Here is a 21523-nt window from a genome sequence, read left to right as displayed (position 1 = left end):
ACCTTCCCGAGGACGCCCAGCACCCCTTTACCTCGGAACCCTGCCAAAGCGGGGACAGGGAAAGCGAGCTGGCTCCCTCCCTCCCTCCCCCCCTCCCCTGCAGCTTCCCCCTTCAGCACCACTCCCCTGCCCACCAAGCAGCACCCACCACGGGCTGGAGTGTGGGGAGGCGCTGAGCGCCCCCAGCACCCCATGAGCTTGGCTTCTTTACTAGGGTCCTCCCTGCAGGAGCCTTTGCAGCTAAAAAAGTAAACCCACTGAAATTTAAGAGGAAACAAGCAGAAATGGCGAGTGGCCTTTTGCATCCCATAAGGAAAAAAGAGTGGGGATTCATCGCTAGTGGTGCCAGCTCAGATGTCCTCCACGTTAAGGGGAAACTGCTGAACCAGACACATTTTTGGAGTCCTTCTCTGCAAGGACTCAAGACCTCAACAGCCCCGTCCCCGGCCACTGCCAATACGCAAAGGCTCCTCGCTCCAAGTTGGCTGTTCTTGAAGTCATCTCTCCAAAAACGAAAGTCAAGTCCCTCCTCAGCTGTAAGCCCCAGGGCTCCGGGGAGCTCCGTCTCACCTGCCTATTGAGAGTGATGGCACTTGGCTGGCACTTCGTGCAAATGCCTTCTGGCCAAGGAGGGTGCCCTTCACAGCCCGATTTGATCTTACAGCTGATGTTTTCCAGGGCAACAAATTTCCCCCTGCAAGAAGGACAAGAGAAGGCTGCTGTTACCACAGTACATGCTTTTGGGTCTCCAAACAAAAGCAGACCATCAGAGGGGAAGCAGGGCAGAGGAGACACGTTGGCACCAAGGCGCTGCATATTCAGAGGACCTCAAAGCGCCCTGCAAACTCCCACGGGGAGGGGGATGCTCCACTCCTGCAGTCCCCGAGTAACCTCCGCTGCCCACTCAGGGAGGGAGGTCAGGAGGCCGACGGGTGGTCCCCAACCCAGCTCCTAAGCAGATATTCGAGGAGCAGAGACAGAAAACTCACGGGATTCTGCTTAAATCATTTATGCAGCACTTGGGAAGTCTTAGATTATACTGCCAGGGCAAATTAGAGCTGCTTTCACGTGCACGAGGCTTCCTGCAAAGGGCAGGTCCCTCCCAATCAAAGTGTTACGGACTGGAGCCGCATCGCACAAAGACGTTAAAAAAAAAACAAACCCAACCCCAATGGTGTTTAGGAACAGGAGGGAGCAGGTTACACCTCTGCAGAACTTACTGAAAGGAGCAGCATTTCAGAACACAGTGGGCTCCCCGCCACCACCGAAGGGGACTTTAGATCCTTCGCTGAACACGTGCGCCACAGTGAGGCACAAAGGAATACAGACTCTCAGCGCTTCGTCCCTGCTCAGCGCCGACCTGGCCAGGGGCACCGCAGCAGCCCCCGCCCCATCGCGGGGCAGGACGCCTCCTTTCCCCCCCCCGCCCCGTCAGTGGGCGGTGAACCACGGCACCACGACCAGAAAGGGCTCCCCGAGGGACACGTGGAGCGAACGTCAGCCTCGTCTTTCTGCCCTATCCACGGCTGTAGGTGAGAAAAGCGGTGGGGGAAGAAAAGCTCCACCACAGGCTCAGTGCCTCTCCACGAGGTTTGAGACCCAGGCTCAGAGCTTGGTATAATTAGGCAACCACTTTCCTTCCACCCGGCCTTCTCCCCCCATTAGCAGCGTTTCCTGGAAGCAATTACATCGCCACAGAAAAAAAAAAGTAATAATGAAAAAAGACCAATTTCCCCCCCCCGGCCTTTTCTTTTTGCTTGTCTTTTTTCTTTTTTATTGTGTTGTTTCCTCCTTAGATCTGTTCTCCTCCTCTTGCCATTCGATAGCTGCATCCAACACCACACTGGTGAGATCTGCCTGTACTTTCATTTGTGTTTTCAGAAAGAAGCTCCCGCTAAATTCCCTTAAACACGGAGATTTTCTTACTTGTCTGCCCCTCCAGTCAGCTTCCTGATGTAGGCATGGAAGGACATATGCTTCACAGGAGGTTCCAGATGGTTTAAATAATCCTCATCAAAAGGCTGCCAAAAAACACCGCAGAAAGAAAAGCCAGGTCAGACACCTGTCTGCTAATACACTGATCACTGAACAAATGGATGTTCTAGAGTCAACCCCACCGGCTCTCAATGTGGAAACAATCAAGAAGAATTTAGGCTCATTTTCAAGGCAGCTACTACTGCGACAGAACCAGCGGGGCTTCGCAACAGCGAGTTTTATTATCGCCTCCTACTTTTATAACAGATTGGCTCCACAAATCAGAACGAGCCTCAAAGGCAAAAGGCTTTTCCCTTTCAATATCTGACAACGAACACAAACCCCAGCTGCTCCAACAAGGCCAAAGGACTTCCCGAGCACACGGCGGGGGAACAGCCATCCTGGCTGGCGGCGACTTTTGAGGGCTCGCTGCTTCACGCTGTAAATCACACAGCTCCGCGTTACGAAAGCTGCCCTCGACCTGAGTAATGGTGGTTCAACTGGGAAGCACTGGGATCTGCGAGAGAGGGGCTGAAACCAGAACATCCAGACGGGAGTGAAGCGGGGAGGAAAATCTGAGCTTTTCTAAAGCGCTTGTTGTTAAACCCCCTCCTGCAGAAAACCAGAGGAAAGGCCGGGTCACCGAGGCCTCGAGCTTTCGCCATCCTGGAGGGGAGCCGGCACCTTTGGCAGCGCACGGCGGGATTCCGACCCGGAGCTGCCGCCTCTCCGTGGGGCAACGCTCCCACTGGGAGAAACTGAGTCCAAGAGGACGGGATTTTGGGTGACGGGCTCGAGCGCTTCCGCGGGGCTCTTACCTCCAGCGGCACACAATGCACGCATTTACCCAAGGGGCCGTGGCGACACCTGGGCAAGGAGAAACAGAAGCAGCGTTAAGTCTTACCTCAGAAGGGAAAAGTCAGACTGGAAAAGTCGCTCTAGACTCACAGTTGTGGCGAGGAAGACCTGCACAGCCCCTCGGGAATATTACAGAGGGGTCACCACAAGATAATGTCACATAAAGAGACACCAACAGCTTCAGGTTCAATCTGAGAGTCCTGGGTCAAGCTCAAACCCCCTCCCCCCCCCAACGCCTGCAGCGGGTGGCTCTGCCCTCCGAGCAGCCGCGTGAGCCGACGGCAGGTCACGGCTGCTCAAGTTTTACGACCCTGCGCTGCTGTCGGGGTTGTGTTTCCACTCAAGGAATTTTAAATCTACGTCACAGGGCCGGCCTGTGGGGTTTGAACAAGAAGACAACTAAAACATTCATCCTTTATCAGGCACTAGAGGATGGTTTGGAACAAACAGGGAAGCATGTGTTTATCCGACAGATAAAGACCCGCTGGGTAAAGTTACAGAACACAGGGGAAAACGTCTCCTGTCGAGGTGAGCGCCTTAAAAACCCAACCAAAACAACAAAAAACATCCCCCCCCGCGCCTCTGCCCCAGCACTAGGGCAGCGGCAGGTCTCAAAGGCAGGCCTCTAGGGAGGAGCCATCCCTGAGCCATCATGGACGTTGGCTCTTGTAAAGACAAAATGGACGGGATCCAGTTGCAGCATTGCTTTTAACGAAGTATTGCGGCAGATAATGCACATAAAGGACCGCTAACGGCTGCTAATGCACTCAGCCTCCCTTTGGGTTTAGATTGATAGGCACTCACAAACACAGGAACGAGCCCAGACACACTCTTTTTATCATAAATATCCACCATTGTGCTTTGGCTCCCTGCTAAGAACAAGACCTTCATTTGTCCTTTTGAAAAATGGGGTCAAGTTAAAGACAATGTTTTTGCCACAGAGTGGTGGGTTTTGCCGTTATTGTTTCAGTAACGTGACATTTCCCTCGTTTACCAGCAGCCTGAAATGGTCAGATAGGATTGGCCACACAAAGGCTACGACTCTCCAAACCTCCTTGCTGCTGCAGCACCACAGATAAACCACAGGGAAGACGACACAACGGTGAAGGGCGAGCTCTCCTGCTTTAGAAAGAATTCCTTTAAAAATCTTCACTCAAGCCCTTTCAGGAGTTACTTTGCAGAGGGGTCCAGCCCCAAGCCAGCAACCAGTACAGACATCAGGCCGGGAGCCAACTGGGGTGTTGTTAACGATGAGCAATAAAACCCAACCCTCCAGACAGGGGCCGTTTTAGCAGCATCAGTGTAGATTTACGGTGGTATGAACTCACCATTGTACTCTCACTTCGACAAAACATACAAGCTGCTTTGTTTACCTAAGCCTCTGGCAGCTGAGTTTTGGCAAAGCTAGACTTGGTTGCATTTCTGCGAGCAAAATGGACTCCCTGGTTTCACAGAAAGGTTAGAAAGGCACGTGATGGAAAGGTTAGAAAGGCACGTGATGGAAAGGAAGCCAAAAACTAAGCAGGCAGAGACCCAACTCCCACTTCCAGTCTCTGCCACTGGATGCTTTCACCAGCTTCTTTGGTTTTCCCTTCAACTTCGGTGTTTTTCCTTTACGAAGAGTGGCTGGGTCTGAAGACACACAAGCCCTCCTGCTTGGGACACCATGGCGAGGTGCCCCACGCTGAGGACAGCGGCGCAGGGCTGCGGGGGCTCTGGCCCAGCAGGGAGATGCGGCACAGCGGCTGGCAAAGGCACCGGAGCTCAGGCCCCTGCTCTGCCAGAGAAGCCCCCCGCGGTTTAGAAAACAACCCCGACCTCGATGCTCTCCTGCTGCCGGCTGGGCGACGCCGAGGGAGCAGCTCTGGCGTTTCCCCACCCACACCTCTCCTGCGAGATGGAGACCCGGCCCTGCTGCCCCGCACGCCCGGCACCTCGGCACCCAAGCGACAGGAACACATCGAGACCGTGTGGGACAGAAGCTCCAGCAGACAGGAGGCCCCTGGTTTTTAGGCAATATGGCACACACCGAGCATAACCGAGCAGGCCTACGCAGCACCAGCTGCCAGGACATCCTGGGGAAGAATTCAAAGTATTCAGTTTAACTGAGGGAGCTCCAAACCCTTTAGGAGCACAAAACATACGATCGCAAGTCCCGCAGCGGGGGCCACCTCGAGCAGAACAATAGATGCTCTGAATGAGTCCTTCCTGGCAAAGACCCTGGGATTTTGGTATCTGCTTCCTTCCTCGGCTCACCAGAGCTCGATTTAACCTTCCAGGACAATGGCAAGGGCTGTTTTCCCTCGTGAACGTTTCAAAGGCAGCGAGGGATGGAGCAGCGGCTCCCAGGGCCGTTCCCAGAGCACGTTTCCTGGCTGCTGGTTTCAGACAAGACCTTACAAGCTCCGGTGAGGCACAGAGGCACCGGCAGAAACAAAGTCCACTACTTACAGCTGCTGGTCTCGATTTCGGTAAATCTTCCCGTCCTGCTTGATCAGGTACTGGTCAATCTCATCTTCCACCACCTGGGGGGCCCCGCCAGGCCGCAAGCCTTGGGAGACAGAGGTGTCCATGGTCTCTGAGGAGGAGCCAGCTGGGCTCGAGGGGTAGAGGAACAGCATATCACCATGCCTACGGGTGTGGAAAAACAACACACGGGGATCAGTAGTTCCTCCTGGGCAGCAAACCCTCCGGACCACGGAGGGACCTGTGATCACAAATCACACGCAGACCAGCAAACGCGGCAGTCCGAAGCCACCTCTTCCTGCTGCTTTGGTCATTTGGACAACCAATGCCAACCTTTTCATCAGGAGACAGGACAAAAAGATGAAGAAAAAGGCAAAAGGAGCCTGTGGAGAGAAGCAACAGCTTCCCTCGAGTCCCAGCCTTCCCACGGCAGCTGCCGGCGCCGACACCTCCGAGTGACAAGTCGCAACGCGGTGGTAACAGCTCCCGTATTTTTAACCAGTTTAACGCGACCCCTGACAGGCACAGAAGGGAGACATCCCCACCCAAACACGCAGCGATGGCGCCATTCGGCACCTCTCGTCTCCCCGGGCGCCTGGCTACAGAAGGCAGGAACGCCGGGTCCGGCACGGGGGCTGTCAGAGTCTGGCACGGATGCAGGAAAAAAAAAAAAAGAGGATGGCGGGAGTGAGAGGTGGGATGAGGGAGCTCGCCACGGGCTGGAGAAGAGCCACCAGGAGGCCCGCTGCTGCCTCGCCACGGCTCGCCAACACAACGCCAGCAGCGAAACGGCTGCCACAGCCTCGCCCCAGGCCCGTTTGATCAGCCCCGCGTCGGCACGTCAATCACCGGCCAGGTGAGTGACAGCCGAAAGCTCAGGACTGCTGGAAGGTGGCCCGATCCGGAGGGAAGAGTTCAGGCAAGCTCAGAGGAGACGCCCCCCCCCTCCACCCCCCAGCGCACTGTCAGGACTCACTTGATTTTCAGTAAGTTGAGGGATTTGTTCTGTGACGCCGTGATCTCTCCTGTCCTGTTTCTATTCGTGTAGACGGAAAACCCATTGTTCCTGAAACCAAATTCTTTCGCAACCTGAAAGGGAGAGAAGAAGGACAAGGTTTAAGATACCTCCCGCCCCCCAGCAGATGCTGAAAGCTGCTCAGAGCAAGTGCCAAGTCCAGGGAACTTCCATTGCAAAACCGGAGCTGAACCCATCGGCGCTTCTGAAGAGTGCAGGACGGGTGAGAGAGCACAAACGCCGAGTTCACGGGCGACCTGTGCCACGAACCAACCGAAACTGAGTGTGTGTCTCCCTCACACTTTATCTAAACCCAGGCAAGCGCTGTCAGGACTAGAGAGGGGAGGATCTTCTCCGTTATCCCTGTTCTCTCACTCCAGCCTCGCCAGCACACGCCAGCCAAGCCACTCTCACCTTCCCATGACCAGAGTTCCTCGGTCCAGGGGACCTTCTTCCCCTCAGCTCTGCTCTCACCTACCAGCTGCTACATCAGCAAGCTCTTCCTGCGGTTCTCCTTTCTGTTTTTCTCCACTTCCTTCTCCTGAGGAAACTTACCCTCACAATAACGACCTCTCAGTCCCCAGGCAGCTTTTTTCCCTGCTCATCCTCTCACCCGTTCAGTTTAAGGCTGCTTTACTCGGAATAACTCAAATGTCTCTTCACAGCAACAGCAATTTCCACGTTTGGCTACTTCAAAACATAATCAGTTTAAAAGTGGCGTTAAAAGTTCCTCTAGACGACAAGTTTCTTCCTAAATTCTTCAGCTAATAGCCTTTATTTTTATTAAGCACATCGCCCTGTGGCTTTGGTAGGGCTCAGAGACACAGGACACCTCTAAGAAGCCACAAACACAACTGTCACAGGAGCAAAGCGAAGGGAAGCAGCTTCTTGGCCGTCAGCTTCGCTGCGATTCGCGGCAGCAAGCAATCTGCCGTTCGGATGGAAACGCGTCTCCTGCGTTCCGCCTGCTGGAGCCAAACACGAGCTCCTTGGGCCCCAGACTTCACTGGTTTGGGGGCTGGGGGGGGGGGGGAGAAATGCCACAAAACATTAACAAAAGCCTTCCGCTCGTTCCTAACTGGGTTCTAACTGGGTTCGCAGCGGAGAGTTTACATTTCCAGTCCTGCTACCAAGGATGAGCTACAAAAGACAGACCCGGGATTACGAAGGCCCTCGCCACTCCGAGCCGTGCTTTCTAGCACAGTTCTGTCGCAGCTTCTCTGGAGTCATCAAGAAGGAGATTTAAGTTAATTGCAAACACTGACGAAGCAATCCGATGCCTCTTTAATTACAGCTCCCCAGGTCAAGATGGAATATATGGATCAACATTTCCGTGTTAAAATCCCCAGCTATTAACCCGCACAGATCTGTGTAAAATCTGCAACTTCCCTCTTTCAATAAACCCTGCGGCAGGAACGAACCCCAAACGTTTCTCGTGCTCAGCTCAGCGAGAGGATAAAGTTTTCCCCAGATCAGTTTTAGCGAGCGCCGACGCTTTTGTTCCGACGGTGAGGGGTTGCAAGCGCGATTGTTCCACGCTGCCTCGGGTAACAGGAGCCCTTGAAACCGAGCAGCCGGGTTTTGCACAGGTTCCAGGGACTCTGAAAGCAACGCTTTCTGCCTTGGGTGACACCGTTCAGAGGCTGCAGAGCCCTGAAATCCAGAAGGATTGCCGCTGGGTGAGGCGGGGGTGGCTGTGGTGGTCTGGGCCCAAGCCTTGAACAAAGCAAATGACTCACGAGCAGCAGCAGGTTTCGGTCTGCTCCCCTTCCCCCTCGCAGAGGGGAGAAAGGAAATCCAGCTGACGAGAAGAATGGCCCTTCAGGCACAGGAACACAAAGTACTTCTCAGGTGAAGCGAAGAAATCCTCATCTGGGGGCTCCAGGTTACAGCGGAGCTCCGGGAGGGAAGGGAACGGAGAACTGCTCACGCTTCAATACCAAACTTGAACCACTGAGCAGTCCCATCACACCAAAAGACAAGCTACAGCCAACTCCAACCCCGACAGCTCCAACACTCCGCGTGTCCTCCTCAACCCAGGGTGGAAACCTTTCCCAGGAGAGCCCGGGGGCTCTCACATCCCCCCAAGATCTCGCCTGAACCCCTTCCTTGCTCCCTCCGAAACCCCACACGGAAAACCAGCGGCACGCAAAGCACATCCAAGCGATACGCAAAGCGAACAGCTGCGTTTCAACGGGACGCCGCCCGACGAGGCCAGGCCCTGGCAGCAGGCTTTGAGTATCCAACAGCTTCCCGTGCCGCTGGCACCCCCCGCTCCCCGGTTTTTGGGAGAACACCAAAAACCCAGCCTCCTCCAGGAAAGCTCCCACCCCCCCCCACCCTGAAAAGCCAAGTTCTCTTCTTTAATTTTGTTATTCCCCCTCTGCAACAGCAACGGGGAAAACTGGTTTTGGCTACGCCGACAACAACGCCGCTTCCGTCGGCCCCGGCGCGGCAAAGCGCGGCTCTCCCAAGGGCGAGGTGCGGCGCGGGCTGAGCCGCCGGGGCCCTGCCTGGTGCCGCCGGGGCGGCGGAGGCTCGGGGGTACCTTCTTGAGGAACGTCGCCACCGTTTCTCGCTTCGTGGCCGTGATGCGCTTGACTCCTTCCGGCGACTGCACGCGGATGATCTGCAGGGGGGAAGAGAAGAGCCCGCGTGAGCCATGAGGGGGGGACGGAGCCCACCCCGTGCTCGCCCCCTGAAGCCTCGGGCACCCACCACAGCCTGTGGCCACCGCTCCCCCCTCCTGCTGCTAACGCTGCTCTTCACACAGGGGTGCAGACGCCCCGGGAAGCCGTTTGCCCTCGGAAGGGCCGCGCTGGCCCCACGTTGGCACGCTCGGGGCGAGTCACCCAAAGGCACGAGGCACGGCACGGAGTTGGCACCGACAAAAACGCTAACGCTGCTTTTTCTTCCTCAAAGCTCCGGCCTCAGACGCGGAATTAAAACTTTCAGGAGGAGGGTGAATCAGAGCTTCCACGGGAGCAATTTATTCAGCGCCTACACAGGAACACTGGCCTGACTGGTGCTAATGGGCACTTGTCGTCTCGTTTCGACCCACGTTACCGCCGCGCAGCTTCCATCGCTGCTGGGGAAGGGGAGGAGAAGAGCCACAAGGCTCAGGCTGTTCCTGCGAAACACCAAACAGCGGTTTCGCTGCCAACTGAAGCCAGAGATGGGGAAAACTGGTGTGTTTTTTGGAGGGGAAAAAACCAGGGACAATTCTTCACACACTGGCAGGGAAAACATCACCGTCCTTGTGCTACTGGGGACGAGCGAAGTGACTCGGGCTGGTCCGAGGAGCACGTTCACCTGCTGACACGTAGCGCAGAGCCACGCTCAGGGTGGCGGAACGGAGGGCCACGGGAGGCCACGGGAGGCTGCCGGTGTCCCGGGGTTACCTCGCAGGACCCCCTTTACACTCTCCCCAACTCCCAGCGCGGGAGCAAGCCCAGCCTAACGGGGGCGGGAGACCCTTACGGGACCGACGAGCCCCTTTTCCGGCACCCCGGCCGGATCGGGCACCTTCCCCGGAGGTACCCCCCGCCCCGGGGCTGAGCGGGCCGCGGGGTCACGGTCCCCAATGCCCCACGCTCCGAGGGGGCACTTCCCTGGGGTAAAACCACGGGGCATCCGTCCATGGCACCGCTCCCGGAGCCGGGGGGGGCGTGGTGGGGGGGGTGGGGGGCGCTGCCGGGCCTGGCCCGTTCCAGGCCCGGCCGGGCTCAGCCCTAGGGGCTGCTACACGGTTCCCGGTGGGATGCCCCGTCCCTAGACGGCGGCGGGAGCCCGGTGCGGTCCCACCGGGCGCGGTGAGCGCGGCCCGGCCCCGCCGCCCCACAGGAATCTGCTGCCTCATCGCCCCTCCCCCCTGGCCGCCGCCACCGCCTCCCGGCCCTACTCACGATCGTCTCCGCCATCGCGCTGCTCGCCGGGGACCGGGACTCGCCGCACCGTCCAGCTACCGGCCCAGCCCCGCTCCTCTCCTCTCCGCTTCGCTCCGCTTTGCCCGGCCCGACCCGCTCCGGCCCGCCGCCTCCCCGGGCCCGGCCCGCCGCCTGCGCCAAGGCCGCCCGGGCCCCGCGTCCCGCCACCCGCGTTCCGCCGCACGAAGGTTCCGAGCCCGAGTGGGGCGGGGCGGGGCGGGGCTCCCGCCACAGCCGCCCCCACCCCTTTCCCCGGCGCTGCCTCGGTGCCACCGCCATAGTGGTCCCCGTGCGTTGCCTCGGTGCCACAGCCACAGTTGTCCCCCCGCTGCCGTCACCACCACTCCTTCGTTCCGCTGGCAACACGGCCCTCCAGGGTGTCCCCCCCTCTGTGGGGCCCGGCCCCGGGTGTGGGGTCCCCCGGTGGCCCCAGGTACGAGCCTGCGGAGGTGGGGGGGCTCCCATCGGCCGGCCAGCAGGGTATGTGCTCTGCTGGGACCTGTCCTCCCCCCCCCCCCCCCCTCACTCCAAACCACCACACGCCCCTCTGTGCCCCCGTTACCGACCCCGCTAATGGGGCGGTGGGCGCTGCAGCGGGGGCTGGGCCGGATCGGGCCCAGCTGTGGGGGCGGGAGCCGCAGCCCCATTTAAGCGCCGGCCACAGCCCCTCACATGATGGGAGTGTGACTTGGGCCTGGGCTGGGAGCAGGATGGCGCTGAGAAGAGCGTGGCTCTCCTGGCCCCATGGGGTGGCTGGTGGTGGGGAGACCACCCGGCTGCTGCCGCAGGTAATGCTGGGGCCCCGCAGGACCCCCGGTCCCCTCCCTTGGGACCCTCAGCCCTCACTCTTGCCCCTTGCACCCTGTGTCCCATGACTGCTGCGTCCTGGGGTGCTGTCTCCGTGCTGGAGCCCGCAGCGCTCGCATCCCTGGGGGTCTCCGTAGGGATGAATCTGGGGGTCCCTGTTAGGGACAGGGGCTCTGGGAGAGCGCCCACAAGCTCAGCCCCTGGGGGTCTCTGTGTCAGGCAGGATTACAGCATAGGGGGTGGGTGTGGGGCACCCTGCACAGGGGGTTCCTGCAAAGGGGGTGCATGCTGGCTCTGGGAGCCTGTGATAGCCTCGGGGTGGGGGATACATGGGCCAAGGCGGGGCATTTCTGGGGGTCTGCTGGGGCTGGTCTGCTGGGGCTGCTCCGCTGGCTGTTAGCAGCTCATGTGTCCATGCAGGCATCCAGGCTGGTGGAGCTGCCCTACTCCTCCTCTGACGATGATGATGATGGCTCGCTGGCCGGGGACTTTCCCATGGCCGAGCAGGACCCTGGGACCTGGTGCCCCATCCCCTGCAAGCCGGGGACCTTCAGCCAGTGCGTGCGGTACCTGGCCTTCCTCTGGAACCTTTTTTTCCTCCTGCTGGGCCTGCTGGCCCTGGCCGTGGGGGTGTGGGGGTTGCTAGCCAAGGGCTCGCTGCGAGGGGAGCGCCTGACCCCTCTGGGCTCCGACCCCATGCTGCTCTTCGTGCTGGCGGGGCTGGGGGCCAGCGCTGTCTCCCTGGCCGGCTGCTTGGGCGCCCTCCGCTCCAGCCCCTGCCTGCTGCGCTTCTTCGTGGGGGCCGTGCTCGTCTTCGCGGCGCTGGAGGTGCTGGGGGGGCTGCTGCTGGTGGGGGCCCGGCACCAGCTGCGGGATGCCCTGCGGGACGCCCTGCTCCTCTGCCTCCTGCGCTACCAGGACGAGCCGGACCTACAGTTCCTGGTAGACGAGGTGCAGCAGAGCCTGCAGTGCTGCGGCCTCAGCTCCTACCGCGACTGGGAGACCAACCCGTGAGTTGGGGTGCTGGGGGGGTGGGAGGTGATGCTGTCCCCCCGCACCAGGAAGGTGCGTGGACCCAGCGGCTCTCCTCGTCCGTCCCTGCAGGTACTTCAACTGCAGCGCCCCGGGAGTGCAGGCGTGCAGCGTCCCTGCCTCCTGCTGCCTGGACCCCCGGCAGAACGGCACCATCGCCAACGCCCAGTGCGCCTTCGGGGTCCTGCGCCTGGGGGACGTGGCGGCCGGCACCGTCGTGCACCTGGGGGGCTGCGTGGCACAGCTCGGCGCGTGGCTCCGCGGCCAGGCTGGCGGCATCGTGGCCGGCGCGGCCGTGCTGGTGCTGGTGGAGGCCACCGGCGTGCTCATGGCGCTGAAGATGCTCGGAGACCTCGTGCCCGTCGGGACGCGGGATTGAGGGTGGGGAACGCCATGGGGTTGGGGATGGGCGGGAGGGGAAGCTGATCGAACGCAAAATAAACCTTGGCAGGAGCTCGAACCCCATCCGTGTACTGTCCATCCCACCCTGCGGCTCGGGGAGACGCTTCCCATCCGCCTTCCTGCCAGCCCCAGACCACGACACCACACTCCAGTGCTCGTTCTGGGTTTTAATGAGCTTTTCTCCAGGCTGAGCCCCGCCATGCGGATGGAGGGGGGTGCTTCTACCTATGCAGCCCTACGGGGTGACCGTGGCCGCAGCCTGCCTAGATGATGCCGTACTGAGCCAGCTCGTGCAGCTCCAGGTGGCTGAAGGCTTCCCAGGGACAGATGACAGTGATGTCTGGGGAGAGGAAAGAGGCTGTGTCAGTGTGATCCCCCCACAGTGAGCCCCGCTCCCTGCCCGCTGCAAAGGGGGGGCCCCCTGTACCTGTTCCCAGCCCCTCCATGCCCGGGATGTCGTCGCCAAACCTGCAAGGAGAGAGAGAGAGAGAGAGGCTGTCGTGACCCCTGGCCAGCACCCACCCACCCCAGGCTGGCACACACGGCTGCCTTCCCCCTGCCATCGGGGGTTTGCTGCGGGTCCTGCGACTCTGCCCCACTCACCCCTGCACCCCCTTTTTGGGGGGCTTGCTTTTGAACTGCCTTGTCTGCCTCTGCTTGAATTTGGGCGGTCCCTTCCGGGGGGTGGCGGGTCCCCCCGTCACCCTCGTAGCTGATTTGATCTCTGGCTTGGGGGGCTCCAGGCTCATGGCTGTGCCGGGGCCGGCAGCCTGCCCCGGGTCACGGTTGTCACTGCGGGTCCGGTGCTGGCACGGGGTGGCTCCTCACACCTGATGGAGGAGACACATGGGGGGGGGTCACCAGCTTCTCCTACCACCTCCAGGCACCCTGTGCCCTTGCTCCCACCCTCTCCTGCCCCGGGACCCCTCAGCCATCGCCGATCGGCTTTCCAGCCCCCTCCCCAACCTTGCCATAGCCCAGCTCAGAGCCTGCTAATCCCCTTACGCCAAAGGCAGGAAAGGGCGTCCCCAGGGGCAGCAGAGCCACCGCATCCTCCAGCCCTTGCCCCTCATCCCAGCATGGATGTGACACCCAGGGACCCCCTCGCTGGGACACCCCCCCATGGCTCGCCCTGGGGTCAAGCCACACATGCCGCAGCGGGTTGGCATCGGTGCGGCTGCAGCCGTGGGAGCGAGGCGTCCCTCAGGGCTCGTTTGCAGCGGGGTGGGCTTCAGGGGTGGTGGGCATGGGCACCCCGGGCTGCAGACCCCTCGGGACCTGTGCTGGGGGGCGGAGGGCAGCACACGGGCTCCATCGTGCTGCAGTCGTGCCTCCTCCGGTCACGGCAGCCCCGCCACGGGCTGGGTGCGGGAGTTTTGCAGCCCAAGAGATGGCTCCGGCATCGGTGCAAGGGGGGGGATTCAGCCCCGCTGAGGGGTCCAGCGGGTGGGCGAGAAGGGACCCAGCTCGGGGAGACGCCAGAGATGCTGCCCCTGGTTTGCAGGAGCGGGAGGCAAGAGCAGGCTCCAGCCCAGAGCGAAGCAATGCTGTGCCCCAGGAGCCCCAGTGCCACTGGGACCGGGTCCCACCCCACGCGTGGAGCGGAGCCCCCCGACTTACGCAGCCACCGCAGTCCCCGAGGCCAACGCTGCTCCGCGGGAGACCCTCCGTCCTGCTGGCCCACGTCCTATAGACGCTCTGGGTGGCTTTTAGGGGAGGGCAGCTTTATCCTGCTCTGGGGTAATAGGATTATTTATGTCCCTTCTTTTCAAAGGGGTCATCTGATGTCCTCCCCCCGCCCCCCTCTGCCCTGGTGGGATGGGGAGGAGGTGTCTGGATTAGCGCTGCCGGGACTGACCGTGTCAGGACAGGCAGCAAATCACCCGTGGGGGGATCCTGCCTCCTCTCCCAGGGGACCCTCACTCCATGAGAGATCACTCCGGTGCCCCTCAATCCCAGGGGCAGGGATGGGACCCCCAGCCTGGTTCGCCCTGAGGACCTGTGAGCTGGGAACCGAACGTCCTTTGCGGGTTGACCCCACCAGGGCAAGGCACTCGTGCAGGCAGCTGCAGGCAGGCTGTGCCGGGAAATACCGGTGGCAGAGCCTGCGTGGCTGGAACCACTGGTACACGCCGGGCTTTCAGCCTGTGCCCTCTGCTTGGTGCCAAGCACGGTCCAGCCCCAAAAACAAGGGCTGCTGGGTTCTGCTGCCAGGGCTCCTGCCTGCAGGCGCTGCCAGACTCTTCTCTGGCTCCGGTGAAGGTCCTGGCGCAACGGCTGCTCTCCAAGCGTTGTCCCCCTCCCTGGTGCCACCACGGTTGCCTTCACCCAGGGGACAACCTGAGCCCTGCCTGGGTGTGGGCATCGCAGGCCAAAATCTGGCAGCAAAGGGGCTGGGCAGCCCCTGCCCGTGGTGGGGTGGTATCACTCCAAAGCTTCCCTTAATCCCAGCACTAAAGCAATTACAAAAAGGAATAATCTCAGCACACTTTAATTGAACTTCAGCCCCTGCCACTAATTGCAATTAGCTGGACTCCAACAAATAGGATTACAGGGATCCGGGCGCGCTTCCTACGCAGCCGGCGCAACTGGCTACTTCTCTGGCAAAGAGCAGGGCTCCGGCGTTAATTACCGCTTCCAGCTTGGGCTTCGTTAGCGAGTGCTGCTCAAGGGCTTCCCAAGGGCTCCCCGGCTCCTTGGGGAGCTCGTTCCAGGAGGATGGGGTGGGAGGTGGGGTCTGCAGGGGTTCCCGATGGCCAGCAGCCTGCGAGCCCCCCCAGCCGAGCCGGGCAGGATGGGCTGGGCCAAAGCGATGGGGTTTCAAGGTGGAGGTAAAGGCAACCGAGGAAGAAAAGGTGCCGTGAAGAACAGTCCGGCAGGACGCGACCTCGGCGCAGGAGCTGGGGGCTGTGCCCTTGCCAGGAAGCTGCCGGGCCCCACGTGCTCGGGGCCGCACGCTGCCCGTCCCTCCTGCCCGGGGAAGGGGCTGGCAGCCCTAGGTGCCCCCCTCCGGCAAGCCCTTCACCGCCAAGAAGCCCCCTAAGAGGCTTACGGTGCCCATGGGGAGGGGGGTCCGGCGCGGCGGCGGGGTCCGGCAAGGTGCCCCAGCCTCCCCCAGTCACCAGGTCACGGCCAAGCTGCCGAAAGGGGCTTAAAACCCGAGCTGGGGAGCGCAAGGACGAGGCAAGAGCAGCGGCGTGGGGAGGGATGGGGGGGACACGCCAGCCTGCCCTTGGCGGGGATTTTCCACCCCGGGGGAGCGCAGCAGGCGGGAAATCCGGGCTCAGAACACGCGTGAGCTGCTGCCTGTCCCCAAGGGCAGGTTCTCCCGTAGGCAAGAGGCGAGACACGACGACCTGGGCACGGCCTGTATTGAACCTCCCGTGGGAACCCGTGCTCAACGCTGCACTGGTCCCCCAGGAGACCCTCAGACCATCCCCAGAGCTCAACCCGCACCAATAAATACTTTAAATAAGCCGAGTTGGGATCCCCAAGGCTCCCGGGGTGTCACCCGCCGGTTTTTGGGGGCTGGGGGAGGATCAGTCCTTCTCCGTGCGCAGCCTGATCTCCATCTTGAGGATCATTTTAACGTTCTCGTCCTCCACGTGCTCCTCGATGGCCGCCAAGGCCCGGGCGCCGCCGTCCTGGTACCGCTCCAGCAGCTCCTCCACGTACGCGACCCAGACACAGTTGGGGCAGCCGGTCCCGCAGCAGTGCGTGGGGGGTGGGGGGAGCGGGGGGGAGGCAGGAGGGAGACCCCCCTCACCCTGGGGGGTGCCCCTCGTCCCGCTGTCGCTTCCCGGCGTGTCCAAGGTGCTGCTGGCCTTTGCCGGGGTGTCCGAAAGTTCCCGAAGGCTGGAGGTGTCGGGGCGGGGGGAGTGCGGGGCCTTTTCCCTCCGCACCCCCCCGCGGCTGTCGGTGCTGGCCGGGGGCTCCTGAAAATCACGACCCCGTGCTGACGCCAGCCCGGGGAAGGAAACACGGGGGGCAGCCCTGTCCGCTGTGCCCCCCCCACCCCGTGGCCAGAGGATCCCCAGCTGCCCCACAGCACCCTGCTCCCAGTGCACCCCCCATCCCACCACTATCACCACCCCAAGCAGCCCCCCTGCCCCAGCCCCCCCCCATCTCCCCCCACCCTCCCCATCTCATTCCTAGCACCCCTTTGTCCCCCTTGTCCCCAACACTCCCCTGTCCTCCCCCCAGCTTCCTCATCCCATCCCCAGCACCCCATTTTCCCACCCAGGACCCCTGTCTCCAGCACCCCCATGCTCCCCCCAGCCCCCCTACTCCCTCACATCTCAACCCCAGCACTCCCTTGTCCCCCCACCCCATCCCCAGCACCCCCCTGCCCCCCCATCCCAGCACCCCCTTGTTCCCCCAGCTCCCCCTATCCCAGCACCCCCTGCCCCCCCATTCCAGCACCCCTCATTCCCCCCCAGCTCCCCATCTCACCCCCAGCACCCCCATGTACCCCCGAGCCCCCGACTCCCCCTCACACCTCATCCCCAGCACTTCCTTGCACTCCCCCGTCCCTCCCCCCCCCCCCCCCAACAGCCCGTGCCCCCCCCCCGGTCCCCCCTCGACCCCCCTCTCCCGTGGGGTCACCCCGCCCCTCACCCCCCGGCGCGCCCCCGCCAGGCCGCGCGCCCCGCGCAGTAACATCCGGCCGCAGCGCCCTCCCACGGCCCCGCCCCGAGCGACAGTTCTTCTGGCCAATAGCATCCCGGCACGGCTAGCTGATGAGGGTTTGGCAGCCGAGCAAAGCCAATAGAAAGTAAGGGGCGGGGCCGAAATGATGGCGCGTTGCGGGAAAGCCGGAAGTGGCGGCGCGGTGGGAGCTTGGGGAGCGGCGGAGCCATGGGCCGGGGGCCGGGACCGGGTCGGGGCCGGGGCCGGGGCCGGGGCCGGGTCCAGAGACCGGGACCAGGACAGGGACAGAGATCGGGACAGACACCGGCACCGGGGCGGGGCCCGGCCGCCCCGCGCCACGGCAGGTCGGTGCCCGGGGGATCCGGTCGGGATCGCGCCTGGCTGGCTCCCGGTTTGAGGCCTGAACCCCCACGGGATCGAGGGGTTCCTCAGGACCAGCCGGGCCCTGCTGGGGGACCCCGCTTCCAGGGGTTTGGTCACGGTGTCCCACCGTGCCCGGGTCTGCTGGTGCCTCATCAGGTCCAGGTGTTCCGGTATCCCGCCATGCCCGGGTCCCCGTGTCCCGCCATGCCCGGGTCTCGGTGTCCCCCGGGTCCCCGTGTCCCGCCATGCCCGGGTCTCGGTGTCCCCCGGGTCCCCATGTCCCGCCATACCCGAGTCTCGGTATCCCCCGGGTCCCCATGTCCTGCCATACCCGAGTCTCGGTGTCCCACTGCTCCCGGGTCCTGGTGACCCAGGGCAGGCCTCTCACCACGTTCATTCTCTCCTAGGAAGAAGAAGGTGGACAACATGAAGCCCAAGCACCCCGACGAGCAGGAGATCCCCTTCCGCCTGCGGGAACTCATCAGGAGCCGGGAGGCCATGAAGCGCCCCGACCCCGGGAAGCGCCGGGCGGCAGGTGGGACACGGAGCCGGCCTGAGCCGGGGTGCCGGGAGCCCACGGCGCTGCGGTGCAGCTGGAGGCGGCCGCATCCTGCAGTGGGGCAGGATCCCCAGATTGTCACTGCTGTGGTAATGTCACCCGTCTCTCCTAGAGAAGAAGCAGCAGCAGCCCAAGCCAAAGGGCCCCGCGGCCCAGGGGGACATCCCCGTGCCCAAATTCAGGAGGGGGAAGGGGGAGTCGGAGCACTCCTACGTCTGCCGCATGGAGCAGGAGGTGCAGCGTGTCCTTTTCCTCACCAAGAACCAGCTGCAGCGGGAGCCTGAGAAGGAGCTGACAGCCCCGGAGAAGTCCAAGAGAAAGAAAGAGTGAGGAGCAAGGCCACCGGGGCTGGACTGGGTCAGCCCAGGCCTGTGCCCCAGCCCGGTTCTGGGTGCGTGGCAGGTGCTTTGCCAGTGCCGTGGTGCGGGTCTGGCATCTGGCAGCGACGGGGGGTGCGGGTGGGGGGCTGTGGGCCTCCTCTCCACGAGGCTGAATCACTGGGGCTGAAGCCACAGACCTGCTTCGCCTTCCTGGAGGTGGGTGGCGAGAGCTGGGGGGGCCCAGGTTTTGCTGGGGGGCGGATCCTGCGGGGTAGGGAAGTACTCGCTCCCGGTCATGAGCCCTGGCCGTAACGCAGCTCTTCAGGTTTCAGAATAAGAAGCTGGAAAAAGCTCGGAAGAAGAAGGAGGAGAAGAAAGAGGCCATGTTGGAGAAGAGCCGGTTCCAAGGTGGGTCTGGAGTGCCCCCCTGCCCCGGCGGTGCGTGGAGAGGTGGAGCAACTTGTGCCGGGGGGCTCCTGCCTGACGCCGGTGCCCGTTTCTCTCTCTCTCTCTCAGACACGGTGGCGTTCGGCGAAGTGGTGACGCAGCCGCCCACCATCACGTCACGGCCCAGGGGCTGGGGCCCCGCAGAGCAGGTGAGCTGTGGGGGGGGCGATGCCCCCTGCCGACCTGGGCTGGCCCAGGGTGGTCTCACTTCCCTTGGGCTGGAAATGAGGCCTGGAAGGGCAGCGGTGGCCTCAGCCTCCCGGCGACGGTTCCTCGGAGCCCTGTCTTGGCTTTGGGATCCTTCAGCCTCCCTGACCTCCCGGTGATGGTTCCTCGGAGCCCTGTCTTGGCTTTGGGATCCTTCAGCCTCCCTGACCTGTCCCATCTTCCTCCCGCAGGCCGGACAGAAGCGGCTCCTCCTGACGTCTCGCCTCGGCCAGAGCCAGGCGTCCCCAGTGTCCCCGGCAGCGCCGGTGTCCTTGGCTCGCCGGCGCATCGTGGAGGAGGAGAGAGCCCGCGTCATCCAGGCCTACAGGGACATCCAGAGGCGCCGACAGCAGCAGCAGGAGGCGGCGCGGGGCAGCGCCCGGGCCGGACGCCGGGTCCCCCGCTGAGCCCAGCCTGGAGGAGCGGGGCCTCCCTGGTGCCGACGGGGGCGTGCGGGGCAGCGGGCAGGCTGCAGGGGACCCCGGGACTCGAGGGGGACACTCATCCTGATGCTGCTCTGCTGTTGCTGAGCCCTGGGGCTCCCCCCCCAGCCCCGTGACTCGGCTCGGGGTACCCCACGGGCTCGGTGCCGGAGCTGGGAGCCCCGCGGTGCCACGGACCCGTTTGTAGTAAAAGTGCCGTTGGGTGCTGGTGGCGTGAGCGTGTCTGTGCCTCCCCTCTTGCGTGGTGGCCGGGAAGGGACGCTGCTGTGCCGGTGTGTGCGTGGCTGTGCTGTGTGGCATGCCCGAAGGTGTGTCCCCGTCACTCTCTGCAGGCTGGCCCTGCAGGGCTCTGGCTGGGGGCAGGACCCTCAGCCCCGGGGGGAGCCCCCAGTGCCTGGCCATGACCCCACCGTCTCCCACCGCAGCTCCCAGTTAGAGGACAGCGTGGTGAGCCCCGGGGATGTGGAGCATCCCGCAGGACTCCCCTGCACGGTGGCACTTTGATGGCGCTTTTCCTCCCTCGTCGCTGCTCGGGGGACGCTGCGTGAGCCCTTAGTCCTCGGCCACGCTCACCCCTGCCCCCAGCATCACCCCCCAGCGCTGCCCGTGCCCCCGGCAGACACCCTGGGTCACAGTGACCGCGGTGTCCCTGCTGCTGCCACAGCTCCATCACTGCACCCGCGCCATCCGGCACAGCCACCGACCTGGCGCACCCCCCACCAGGGCTGACAGCCCCCCTCAAGCTCCCAGGCAAGGGGGTGCGGGGGGGCTGCTCCCGGCACAGCCCTGCCCGTGGGGCGGGTGCCGGTGGCTTCACCTGCCCGGCACAAAGGCCCTGCTGTTCGGCGTGCCGCGTGCCGCGGCGCTGGCACAAAGCGTTGCCTGTTGGAGCGGGGCCGGCGCTGGCGCTGACGGCAGCCGGTGGGATCCTGCGGCTTCCGCAGGGGCTGGGGCCGGGCACGGGGAAAGGAGCCACCGGCAGCTCTGGTGTCCCCTGCCAGAGCTGAATGGGGGGGGGGGGGGGGGGGGAGGGAAAGGAGTCTTTGCTTTTTTGGGTGACCCCGCTGTCCCCCGGGGTGTCACCTCCGTCACACCCCGGCAAGGCAGAGCTGTGCCGCGCCGTGGCTGCCCACACCAGCCCAGCTCAGCGCTGGGCTTGCAGGTGGCTGTGCCTTTGGGGTGGGAGGGGGCACCGTGCCGTGTGGTGCCAGCTGCTGGGAGGAGGGCACATGGCGGCGGCGGTGTCCCTGGAGTGCCTGGTGCTGCTTGGAGATGTCCCTGTTGCTGGCGGGTGCCAGGTAAACACGGGTGACGCAGAGCAGCCCCGGCGTGGGGGTGGCCGTGGCCGGATCCTGCTGCAAACAACCAGCTCCCGCCGCCGTCCCCGACCTTTGGGGCTGCCGTGTCCCCGCAGCCGGCACCATGGGGTTGGCAAGGGCACAGCCAGGACATGGCAGGCGCCAAACTCTCGCTCGTCCGTGCACCATGGCCGTGCACCATAGCGCAGCGCCGGCTCAAGGAGACCAGGTCACCCGCCTGCCCCCCACGCTGCCATTTCGGCCCCTGAATAATTCATGGCAACTGCCGGCCCTGGCCACAGGCTTCCTGCCCGCCAGGAGAAATCGTGGTGGAGGGGAAAAGCAATATGTGAGCAAGAGAAACCACCCCCGACCTTGGCATGTCCTCTGTGCCGTGCCGCTTCCCCGCCAGGCAGCCCATCTGCCTGCGGGCTGCCGGTGCGGTGCTGCCAGATCCCGGCCCAGTGGCCCCATCTGTGCGGGGGGGATGGGGAGCAGGAATTGGGGCTGGGGGTTGCTGAGGGCCTTGCTCTGAGTCCTCCCTTTGCCCCCCCAAGAGGGGGACTTGGGGCTGAGCCCACCGGCACCACGGTGCAAGCCCTTGGTGGTGGCAGGGTCAGGGATGGGGGAGCAGCCGGTGGCGCGGCTGGGGACCCCCTTGCCATCACGTAGGAAAAACCACCTTTATTGGGGCTGACCTGAAAAAAAAGGGGGAAGAGGAAAAAACGACAGAGAAAGCCACGAGGAGGGTGAGGG

The 21523-nt window shown here is 63.0% G+C and overlaps 5 protein-coding genes across 7 annotated transcripts in view; 2 read left to right on the top strand and 3 right to left on the bottom strand.

Moving 5' to 3' along the window:
- Positions 1-10276, bottom strand: part of NPLOC4 (NPL4 homolog, ubiquitin recognition factor) — a 28639-nt gene extending 18363 nt beyond the window's left edge. For 2 of the 3 annotated variants that reach the window (XM_086473727.1, XM_086473730.1), the window contains exons 1-7: positions 10219-10276; positions 8862-8942; positions 6275-6387; positions 5284-5463; positions 2793-2841; positions 1927-2021; positions 571-694 (exon numbers count right to left, since the gene is read on the bottom strand). In XM_086473727.1, coding sequence (XP_086329853.1) covers positions 571-694; positions 1927-2021; positions 2793-2841; positions 5284-5463; positions 6275-6387; positions 8862-8942; positions 10219-10233 — 657 coding nt within the window. In that variant the 5' untranslated portion in view covers positions 10234-10276. Of the gene's footprint in view, positions 1-570; positions 695-1926; positions 2022-2316; positions 2711-2792; positions 2842-5283; positions 5464-6274; positions 6388-8861; positions 8943-10218 lie in introns of those variants that run through there. The other variant, XM_086473729.1, reaches the window with a different exon arrangement.
- Positions 10277-10949: 673 nt separating this feature from the next.
- Positions 10950-12457, top strand: TSPAN10 (tetraspanin 10). Its single transcript, XM_086473737.1, has 3 exons — positions 10950-11027; positions 11467-12056; positions 12151-12457. The coding sequence occupies exons 1-3, from the start codon at positions 10950-10952 to the stop codon at positions 12455-12457; spliced, it is 975 nt and encodes a 324-aa protein (XP_086329863.1).
- A 286-nt stretch (positions 12458-12743) lies between these two features.
- On the bottom strand, positions 12744-13229 carry PDE6G (phosphodiesterase 6G). Its single transcript, XM_086473741.1, has 3 exons — positions 13084-13229; positions 12908-12948; positions 12744-12820 (listed from the first exon to the last, which is right to left on the bottom strand). The coding sequence occupies exons 1-3, from the start codon at positions 13227-13229 to the stop codon at positions 12744-12746; spliced, it is 264 nt and encodes an 87-aa protein (XP_086329867.1).
- A 2605-nt stretch (positions 13230-15834) lies between these two features.
- OXLD1 (oxidoreductase like domain containing 1) lies at positions 15835-17142 on the bottom strand. The gene is made up of 2 exons (XM_086473739.1): positions 17098-17142; positions 15835-16415 (listed from the first exon to the last, which is right to left on the bottom strand). The coding sequence occupies exons 1-2, from the start codon at positions 17140-17142 to the stop codon at positions 16020-16022; spliced, it is 441 nt and encodes a 146-aa protein (XP_086329865.1). The 3' UTR covers positions 15835-16019.
- A 195-nt stretch (positions 17143-17337) lies between these two features.
- Positions 17338-19433, top strand: CCDC137 (coiled-coil domain containing 137). Its single transcript, XM_086473738.1, has 6 exons — positions 17338-17474; positions 17901-18028; positions 18165-18378; positions 18698-18780; positions 18889-18968; positions 19218-19433. The coding sequence occupies exons 1-6, from the start codon at positions 17338-17340 to the stop codon at positions 19431-19433; spliced, it is 858 nt and encodes a 285-aa protein (XP_086329864.1).
- Positions 19434-21523: the final 2090 nt, after the last annotated feature.

Source organism: Leptosomus discolor, chromosome 15 (assembly GCF_034619465.1).
Source record: "Leptosomus discolor isolate bLepDis1 chromosome 15, bLepDis1.hap2, whole genome shotgun sequence".
Classification (NCBI taxonomy): domain Eukaryota; kingdom Metazoa; phylum Chordata; class Aves; order Leptosomiformes; family Leptosomidae; genus Leptosomus; species Leptosomus discolor.
This window is presented reverse-complemented; position numbering and strand designations above follow the sequence as displayed.